Source organism: Telmatherina bonti, assembly GCF_933228915.1.
Source record: "Telmatherina bonti genome assembly, chromosome: 18".
Taxonomy (NCBI): Eukaryota; Metazoa; Chordata; class Actinopteri; order Atheriniformes; family Telmatherinidae; genus Telmatherina; species Telmatherina bonti.
Window position 1 is genome coordinate 21,679,445 of NC_136616.1, and position 10,991 is coordinate 21,690,435.

At 36.7% G+C, this 10,991-nt stretch overlaps 1 protein-coding gene across 2 annotated transcripts in view; it reads right to left on the reverse strand.

Annotated features, from left to right (window-relative positions):
* Positions 1-2,735: 2,735 nt before the first annotated feature.
* Positions 2,736-10,991, reverse strand: part of LOC306769375 (protein Dok-7-like) — a 43,061-nt gene continuing 34,805 nt past the window's right edge. For both annotated transcript variants that reach the window (XM_079257961.1, XM_079257960.1), the window contains exons 11-12: positions 10,559-10,738; positions 2,736-5,459 (exon numbers count right to left, since the gene is read on the reverse strand). In XM_079257961.1, coding sequence (XP_079114087.1) covers positions 5,323-5,459; positions 10,559-10,738 — 317 coding nt within the window. In that variant the 3' untranslated portion in view covers positions 2,736-5,322. The remainder of the gene's footprint in view (positions 5,460-10,558; positions 10,739-10,991) is intronic.

Below are 10,991 nucleotides of genomic sequence, written 5' to 3' on the forward strand. Positions count from 1 at the left end.
ATCATGTCCTTGAATGTATTTTGTTAATCATGATGTTTTTGTACAAAGTATCGTTATAGGGTCGGCATCGCTGATACCAGCATGAACTCAAAGAAAATCTGTGGTTTTCTAGATCAGTACAGCAATGCTAAAAGGACAAAGAAGAGTATTAAGACAAGTAATAGCAACTAATACCTCAGATGTTTATGAGAGTGCTTTCAAGCGGCAGGAATACACTAGGACATGTGGGCTTGATCACCACAACATAAAACAATCATAGGACCGAATACAGGAACACAAACTAAACCACTGAATTTCTGCTGATTTACAAAAGTCTTAAATGTTGTGAAGCCTCAAATGCCACACAGTTTTGTCATTTATTTTCAACACACGGCAACATTAAAGTCTACTGATAAACATGCTTCATATTTTTGTGCCTGTTTCTTTGTTCAGATTGTATAAAACTGTTTAAAATCAAATCCAATGAAGAAAAAAAAAAAAAGTACATTTCCTTGTTCACTTACTTAGAAGCTGAACAATACATTCAGCTTTAACCCTTCCTTGTGGTTCCTACATAATTTAGCATTTTCAGTCTGGATTTGAGTCTTATAAAGGCAGGAGAAACATTGGTGATCAAAAGCTAATAAAGTGAAGGGGGGGTTGGGGGATGACCTTTCATGAATATTTAAGCCAATTGATTTGTCTGATGAGAAGCAAATAAAAGATTGGCCAAACAAAGCCAGTTTGATTTGTAAGTACTGATTATTTATTCAATAGATCTAATTTCCTTACAAGCAGAGCAGGACGTTTCAGACAACTGAACCAGTACGAATGACATCACTGAAGACCCTGCATTTCATACCAAACTTTTGTTCTATGAACAACTTAAATATACATAAAGCTGAAAACGGTTGTCTGATTAATATCACTCCATGCTTGTGGTTGAGACTGTCAAGAACTGATGGGCAAAGTTACTTTTATTTTCATTTGAGTTTCTTTTATTCAAATGACTAAAATATCGTTGCTGTATTGTTGTTGCATTTTAATGACTAAACCGAAATTCCTCAACTTCATACTATAAAATTATACGACTAAGAATTGTGAGGAAACTGCAGTTAACATGTAAATGAAATGAAGGCTTTGTCAATGTGCTTCACTGAAGTTCACACATTTTTTTTTTTTTTTTTAGATATATTGGTTCTTTCAGAAATTTTATTACTATTACATTTGTAGGCCTATGTATTTTGCATCTTGGCTACACTCTCTCACAAGTGATGATTTATGATTATAAGTTTATGACTTTAATGTCGTCTGCTGCTTCTTTGAACAGATGATGATGCTGTATCAGGGATATACATTATAAGCTGTTAATATGCATGGTAGTGGTGATTAAAACTGCCATCTCTTCTCAGAAAGCAGTCTTTGCATATATATGCAAGCTGTCAGTGGATTTGCACAGTTCATCAAATTTCTGCCACTTTCTCAATGGCATTAACATGAATGTATTTGTGTCAATATTTAACCGCAAAGACAGTCAATCATACATTCTTTGCTCTCTTCCACCATTTAATGAGTAAATGTGTTTCCAAGAAACACTTCACTGCACCAAATGGCTTTGTTCCAGGTCAGTGAAGTTCTTGTCCGTGGTGCATGTGACTGAATGGCAAGTCAATGTGAATAATGTTGTTGAGCTGAGCGATAACACAGAGGCATCTTCATAATATGCAGAACAGGACAAATCTTTATTAATACTTCCTGGAAGCTTTTTTTTTTTTTTTTTTTATAGGCTAATTTGTTGCATATTTAAAAATGTGCAAGACCATCTATTTTTCTTGTTTGACTCAAAGAACTATTATCCTTTGCATGATTTTTCTAGTTTATATCTTTATTTCATTCCATTATGAGAAAATGTTGAAGAGAGAGCACATTTTTTATGGTAGTCCTGCATGGCAGAGTAGGTCACTGATGTGCAACAGTTTCACAAAGATTCAATCCAGCTTTACCAGAATGCTCCAAATGGTGCTTTGTTGCTGCTGCATCCACAGCTGCTATTAGCATAATCAGGATCTGGTGTATAATTATCATTCATAATAGCAAGGTCTTAGGTATAGGCCTTTCAATACTCTGGAGTCAATACTACAGGTTTTTTAATATTGAGATACCACTTTGTTGATACAAAATAAGCCAGGACTCAACCTGCCAGCTTTCCAGTCATTGGAGAAACCTGCTGTGCCTCTTGAGCCACTGCCACCTACCAAATGTTATGTCATGATGATGCTGCTAAGCTTAGTTATGGCGTCACCACTGTGTGCTCCCAGAAAGACCAGTAGAAACTCATCCATGCATTCATTTCCAGTAGACTGGATTTCTGTAACGGTCTTATACTGTCATAATGTCCATGCATTAAAGATATTATTGCACACTTACAATCAAGATTTTCCTTTAAGGGTAAAAATTGATCATTTTTGATATTTAAAAAAGTTAACATTTACTAATGGCATCACATCAAAACAAAAAATTTTGCTATGAGCCATCTGAGGTGGAGGTAGTTTAGCAAAGCCTCGGGGTTAAAATAACTTAATTACTGCTGAAAATTAAACATCCTGAATCTCACAACTCTTTCTTAAAAATACATTAACACTCTTATCAGCTCTTATATTATTTGTTATACATTTTATTATTAAAAAAAAAAAAAAATTATAGTACTTATAAAAAAAAAAAAACATGTTTACCTTTTTTCTTTCAAAAGTTAGGGATATCAGTTCCAGTTTTCTTACATTGTTTCAGTATTTTATAGCCAGTGGCTTTGTTTTTGTTTTGTTTTTTTCCAATAAAACTAAGACTTCAAATAACTTTCACTACATCCAGGTTTATTTACATTTGAATCAAGGGGCACACTGAGTTATGCCACTGTTGCTGATGTAATGTGAAATTATGGTCATTCCATTCTTACTAAATAAAAACACACAGATCATTAAAAACCAAAGACAAGTGAATAATACTGATAATCTTGTTACAATACAATATAAACCTGAGGTTCTGACTTTCCTTTGGATGTTAATATGTTGCCACACAAGGTGGATATAGATTAGGCCAGTTATTTTGGTGGCTGATGTTATTCAGCAGCATAATTACTGATTATGTTTTTTTTTTTTTTTTAAAAAAAAAAAAAAAAGCAGACTCGTGTTTACAAAGTCTGCTTGTTGCCACTTTGAGATGTTGTGAAATGTCTTGTGCTACCTATTGTAATTCTAAAAAAAAATCAACACAAAAACTGTAGTCACAATTATAAATAATTTACAAGAATAGAATTAATAAACTAAAGAAAAAAAAAAGTTTTAGATTGAAGGAACTGTCCTCAAACTCTTCCGACCATTTTACTTATTCCTTCACACATAACGATCCACGTCAGCCAAGTAGAAAATGAGCGAATGAAAACAAAGTTACAGAGTAAATTATGAGATACAGACAGCATTAAACCAAGTAAAATGGGAAACTCTGAAAAACATATTGATCTAACTGTACTTAAAGGATGCATTTTTAACAACAACAATGAGTGAACAGTTTTGTTTTGGTTTTTTTTTTAAAAGGAGAAACTTCAAATGTGTTTTCAGAGAAAATCTTCAAAAATGTTTAGATTCTTTTCAGCTTTGCATCATTTATGGATACTTTGCCACAGTAAACCCTTTCCATCCCATAAAGACTGAAGCAGAAAACTACAGCAGCATTGAAATTCTGTTCATGATAAACATCAATCCATTTGTTACAGACAGGCGAACAGAATTCACCATAAACAGTGTTGAAGTATGCAGAATAAAATATGCTGCTTTTGAACACAACTTATCCACATATTGTTTTACAGGACCAGTATGACTTTTGCAGCATTCTGAGTAAGACTAAGTGGACACTTACCCCAAATCTGAATACATTCAAAGAGTTTTGTGCAGCTGCATGTGGAATTACTGATCACTGAGGAATAAATGCATTAATGAATGAAACCAAATCTCTACTCCTACCACTGGCCAACCTTGTTTTTCTATTTGATGACAAAACTAGTATAGTCGGGGTGAACCAGAACACCCACACTCCCCTCTTCACCAACAACATGGCTGTGGAGGTGGTCAGAAGCACAAAAATCCAGTCTGCATTTCAAACAATCTCACCTGGTCTTTTAGCACTACTGCATCTCTGGTCATGTGGGCACAGCGGTGCCTGCACTTCCTGCATAGGATGAGAAGAGCCCACCTGCCCCCATGTTACAGAAGCACCATAGAGAGCCTCTTCACCAGCTGTGTGGTGTGGAGGCTGCTGAGCCTCGGACTGGAATAATATGAGGACAGCAGTGATCACTGGAACTTCTCTCTAGATCCTGAAACATCACTAGGAACTCCTCACACCACCAACTCCAGTTTGTCCTACCTAGTGGCTTGTGAAAAAAGATGTTCAGAAGTCACTGGGTGAAATGCCACCAGGTTTTGAAACAGCTTTACCCCCCCCCCCCAAGGCCATCAGCCCGGTGAACTCAACATAACTAACCCATTCATTACAGATTCATGTTGCCATATGACTCATTCATGCTGTTTTACTGTCATATCTGCCACATATTAGCATTCACACTGCGTTTCTTTTTTCCATATTGCACTCTGACATCATATGTGCTTTATGTTTTTAGTAATATCTATAAAAAAAATATCCAAATATATATCTTTTGCCCTACTGGTAACACTCAGATCATTTTAAATACTGCACTTTATAATAGTGTTTTTAAAGATCCACGTTGGTTTTTTTTGTTTTCATATTCTAAAATGTTTCCATGTTTATTCTGTCCTGAGCCACATGCATCATAATTTTGTCCTGCATACACTGGTACATCCTGAATGACAATATTGTGTGTCTAAGTATTGTGTGCTCTGAAGGTGGGCCTGAGTTAGCTCTAAAATGTTGCAGCTCAGGGGGATGTAGTTGAGCTGGTGACTCAGTACTGGCATGCCCTCCACTAGCTGACATAACGCTATGTAATACCAAAGATCAGAAAGAAACCAAGTAGAAACATAAAGCCTATGCCAAACCTTTCTAAGAGACATTCACCTTCAAGTGGCTTTGTGATTGTAAAAGTATAGGACAGTCTAGGAAGAAGGACATGAGGTATGGCACTTCCTGGGATTTTAGCATACGTAAACCTGCAGTGGAACCTCCAGAGAAATGTGTATTTTAAAAAAAATGGAAAGGTGAAGTAATCCCATGGTAAACCCCTCAGAGCCACACATTTAGCTAATTTTAGTCTCATGTTGAAGGGCTTGTATTGGGTAAACACATCAAACAGAAATCAACATCTCAGTGGAGTCAGCGTGGCGTTCCCTTTCTTCTCAGCTCCAGAGTGTGCAGACCCTCCTGCCGGCCCAGCGCATGCTGCGTGCTGACTTTGTGGGCAATCTCGGTTGCAGTGATGTCAATTTGGGCATACTTGGTGGAGCACTTTCCTGTAGAGACAACAACACACCATTTTTTTACTGTAAAACATCGTTTGCCTTCTCTTTTAGCTTCCTGGAACAGATTTAGCAGCCTGAGAAAGAGAAAATTATGGGAATAGCTTATCTCAGCTTTTAGCTGAGATAAGAGCTGGCATCACGGTTAGAGATAAAGTACCCATCTCCATTTGAACATTTTGAAATTGTAAAGAACCCTAAAATGGATAATTGGTGAGAAAAACAAAAACAATATAATTGGACACAGAATAAGAGAAGTTACTGCATTTGCTTCGTTAGGAAAAAAGCAGGAGGTTTTGCAATTTTACGCAGCAGCTTTTTCAAAAGTGGGATTTAGTGCTCCAACCGAAGAGAAGCTGAAAAACTGTGATGTGCACATAAGCACAGACTTACAACACGGTAAACAGAAGGATCACATATGTGTTAGCCAAGTGCAGGGGTGGGCAACTCCGGTCCTCGAAGGCTGCAGTCCTGCAAGTGTTCTGGGAGTTTCCCTGCTGCAACACACCTGACTCTGATCAGTGGGTAATTATGAGACTTGTGTAGAGTTTAATGTCAAGCTGCTAGTTAAGTCTGATGTGAGACAGGTGTGTTGCAGCAAGGAAACCCCTAAAACTTGCAGGACTGTGGCCCTTGAGGACCAGAACTGCCCAACCCTGGCCAAGTGTCCGTCATGCCATTTTTACTTAATTATTCAGGAAAGATCCCCCCCCCCCCTTTTTTATTTGTTTTTTTTTTGTTTGTTTTGTTTTAGATTTACAAATATTTCAATCATCTACTATGTTTTTTGATGCTGCATATTATAGTTGGGCGATTTGACCTCATAATAATATCACGATTAATTAAACAAGCGATCTTGATTATGATTAATTAGCACCTATTTCAATATAACTTTCATTTTAAAACTCATAGCGAACTAAATTTTTTTGTTGTCAATATTTTCTCTAATAGAAGAGCAGAGACTGATAAGAAGTGAAAGGAAACACAGATATATGGTCATTTAATTAATATTTTTATGTTTGAGAAATTTAAATGTACAAACAATTTAAATAATTATTTGTTAAAGTAAAAAATAAAAACATGATGAAGTTCTGATATGATCCTGTTTGTGCAGGATTTGGCTGCATAGTGAGGTGCAATCAAAGCTTCTTTATGGAGAGTTTTTCGCAACACTAATATAAAACATATTAAAAACATATTAAAAAAAACATATAAAAACATGATAGTGTAGCGGTTGTGTAAAAAAAAATAAAAAAATAAAAATAAAAAAATTTTAGAAAAAAAAAATTGGGAGCAGTGGCAAATATTTTCTTCATGTTTATGCTTACTCTACAGCAGCCAAATTACTTGTAAGGCTTAAACTGCACCTCTGTCACCATGTTTATTTCACCTGAACACATCTTCTCCAGACTGTCGCTTATTTTTAGAAAAAGAAAAGCAGCAGAACTGGACAAACTTTGCAAGTTCTTCTACAGATAAAGCTTCCTCATAAGATTGTGCTTTGCTTTGACAAATAATATAAAGCTAATAAACGTGCAGCGTTTCAAACAAAGTAGCAGTTGATGAATGCAAGTTGGAAATACTGATATAATCAGACAAGGAGCGGAAACCTTACCTGAAACATTTTGTTTTGTTCATTGGCTCACAGACTGTGGGGAAACTCAGCCAATTATCACAGGAAGATGACTTATGAAATTTTTACGGCGCGGTCATTCAATAAATATCATGGCCTGTCAGATTCCTTCTTTTTGAAGCATAATATGCATCATTAGGTCCAAGCCATCAAGTTCTGGTCTTAAACTGTGACAGTAAAGTAACCTCAAGATTAATAAAAAACATTTTCCTTTAACAGAGACGAACATAGAAGAATTTATTGTTATGACAACATAAGGAGCCTATCAACCACCTTTGATGTGTTGTATACAGAACTGCAATATGCGCAGCATATTCTGCATCACACCTCCTGCACGTTCTATCCCCATGACACAGTCAGGAGGTTCTGGTTATCAGTCCATCTTGTCTGTAGTCTCTATAAATAACTACTACAAACATTTTCCACTGTTCATACAAAACCATCTCAGTAAATATGGAGCCATCAACAATTGTGACTTACGCAAACAAACTGCAGGTGATGGTTTAATGATACACATATTCTATCGGCTAACTTTGTCAGAGATTATTTGCTGTTGTTTTAAGCTTTTCTAATTAACTACATTTTACCCTTTATAATGCCCAGTTTCAATAGATGCTTACAAAATTATGTCTAAATAAATATTAGACTCATTGTTAATGGAAACAAAAGTTATACAGAGATGTACAAATTCAACAAATGATTTATTATTCCCTGATGTGATAAGAAAAACACCTTCAATTCACCTTGCTGAAAATAAAAAAACACACAGAACTTTGACAAGTGATGAAAACATCCAAACAAAGAAGACAGCAGAGTTCAGAGTGAAGTGGATCTCTGCCCTCAGTGCTTCTTTGATTACCTAAAGTATATGACAAAGTGTCATGACTCAAACCAAAAAGATATGCAAATTATTCAGCGAAAGCTTTTAAAATTCCCATCACGAGTCTTCCATATGCACATTCCCATCACAGCTCTATTTTTGTGTGAAAATGAAATGTCAGGATTAAATTGCGAAATATTATAGAATTGCGCTGCTTTCTTTAAGTCGGGGAAATCAAACCCAGTTCTCACACACATCAAAAGCCCCAAAGGAAGGATCCTATCAGAACTGGAAAATTCACAGCTGTCATACGAGTGCCCTGTGACACCCCTCACCTTTTCAATGGTTGCACAGGATACCCCCTCCTCCCAGGTGACAGTTTAATGAGGCCACATGCCGGGAAATAAACGGCAAAGCTAACATTAAATATTAACCTTGGCCATGCAAGAGCTCAAACGGCCCCTGTGTTCTTGAGGACAATGACGCTAATTGGCAAAGTGCATGTCAATTAAATCTGTCTGCCATGTCTCCAATGACAAGGACTCAGCTGTCTTACACTGAGATAAGAAATAATCACCTCAATCATCGAGCAGCAGTTTCTGTAAGTGACGCAGTAAACATGCGTTAATGAATCATGTACTGAAATTACTTTTTGTAGGGACACGATTCACTTGATATCAACACACTGACTTATTGTAAGTAACTCTTAGATATGAATCTGAACAAATTGAAAATAAATGGACTATTTGAAAGATTCTTTTTCTACAATGCAATCTGATTCAGGAGATGGGCAGAAAAAGAAAGCTTTGTGCACTCTGAACAAATTTCAAGGACATATGGAGACTTCTGAGGTCATTCTGCTTTCATGTTGAATTGATTCATTCAAATTCAAACTTCTGCATCAAAAGCCACGGTCACATCAGATGTATTAAAAGGATAAGAGTCTGACTGAGCAGCAATGTTCATGACATGGTGCATCATTTCCAGCTACAATGAAGTCTGAGTTGAACAACAATTTATCATCATCTGCAGAATTTTAGACATTTATGAGATCATATTGTAGAGAATGGGTTTAATTTCATCTCCAGGTGAAAATCTACCATGTTTTGGGCAAGAGCAATGTTTTCTATTTACTTGAAAATAATTAATCACTTGCTGAGGTCACTTCATTTGGAGGTGACCTCATATCTGTTCTCATCTCTCTCTTTGTGCAGGGTTTTGCAGAGGAATGAAAAGAAAAGCGAGGAAAAAAAATCTGGTGAAACAACAAGGATTCACATGCATTAAATGTCACACAGTAAAGCAGAGCACATAAGCATGTTTACACAGAACACTTTTCTGGTTGAATATACAGATGATGCATCTCCACACTGGCAAGGTTTTCATGATAAGTCTAACTTTGCTTGGTTTTATTCATTTCTTTAACAATGTTACTTTAACTATGTTTCTCCACAATAAAAAAAAAAAAAAAAAAAAAGGAAAATCAAGAAAGCTTGACTTCAAATAGTGAGCTTGTTGCATCTCAACAGAATAGTGTGAGGAAGTTGTAGCCAGTGTTGGGGTAATTACTCAAAAAAAGTAATTAGTTGCTCATTACTTTTAACACTTAAATGTAATGTAATTACTTTATTAGTTACTGCTTTTGTGAAATAACGTCACCACTTATTTCTTTACTTTCCCATTTCCTAATTTACAGTGCAGAAACATGGCGCATTCGCCGTGTAGACACGTGCTGTCTGCAGGAAGAAATGTGCTTCGGTGTAAAAGGTGTTTAAACTAAGTGTTCTTTGGTAAATTAGATCCGTTAACGCATTCCTGGAAGAACCGCATCCCCCTTCAGATCTAACGTCCAGCTCAGGTCTCCGCTGTAGGTTTTACAATGTGCACTAAAGGAAATTATATTTCGCCATTTTTGGATCTCTGATGGTGAATAATTTCATGCAGCAGCTGATCGACAGGGCCAGAGTAAAAGTGCACAGGCCCCTGGGCCAAGAGTGTTCCAGGGACCCGTTCCACACCATAACGTTGTAAAAATTGTGAATTATTAACTGTGAAATGACATTTCTAACATCTCTCAGCCAGTGGTACCAATAGTAATACACTAGACACTGTGGTGTAACTATCGGGCTTTTATATACGTTTTTTTTTTCATGTCCACATTGGAGGACACACCTATTGAAGGCCCATGTGGGGCCTCCATGGGGATAAGATTCATTAAAGCACATTCCTACAGTACAGTAAAGTCTTATATTAAGTGTAATACGTTACTTTACTTATTTACCCAAAAAAGTAATATTGTTACTGTTGCGCATTATTTTGTAACACACAACCCCCCCCCAACACTGGTTGTAGCTGCATGAAGGGAACAGAGACAGTAAAATATCAATATATACAATTCTGTCAGAAATGCTATTAAAAAGAGCCTAAATTCAGATTAAAGATTAAAAAAAAAATGAAGAAAGACCTCTTTTGGAATTGCAGTTTCCAAAGCACAATGTTCAAGGAAACAACTTATAGCATGGTAGGTCTGCTGGTTATTGAGCTTTATCGCCATTATGTTGTGAATATTATCACCAGCAACATTTTGTGTTTAATGCGACTCTCCCAGTTGTTGCGTAATATTTCACAATGCACACTTACTCTGAACTGGCAGATGTGAGACAGTCCCTTTGGTGCCATGTCCTGGCTCCTGCAGCTCCAGCTCCATGTAGTTCAGCTGTTTCTTGGATGTGGGACTGACAGGGATATTCACATATGTCACTCCTTCTCTCCGCAGCCTTTCAGGAAGCGCGGCCTCTGGGGGGAAAACGAACACTGTCCCTGGAAATAGAAGAGCAAATTAAGATCGGGTGGTAGCACGTTCATGTCTGTGGTGCTTTCATTTAACGGGGAAAACACTTGGTTTTTAGCCAAATCCCTTGAAGAAACCAAGAAACAGAAACCAAGGAGTTTGGCTGAAAAGCTGCATTTTCATGCCCTTGTTGAAACCAAGTTATTCTAAATGGAAAAAAGCCGGGCGCTGGTGCTTGGTTCATTAAAGGGTACTTCTACTATTCATACAGGCTGAGCTCCT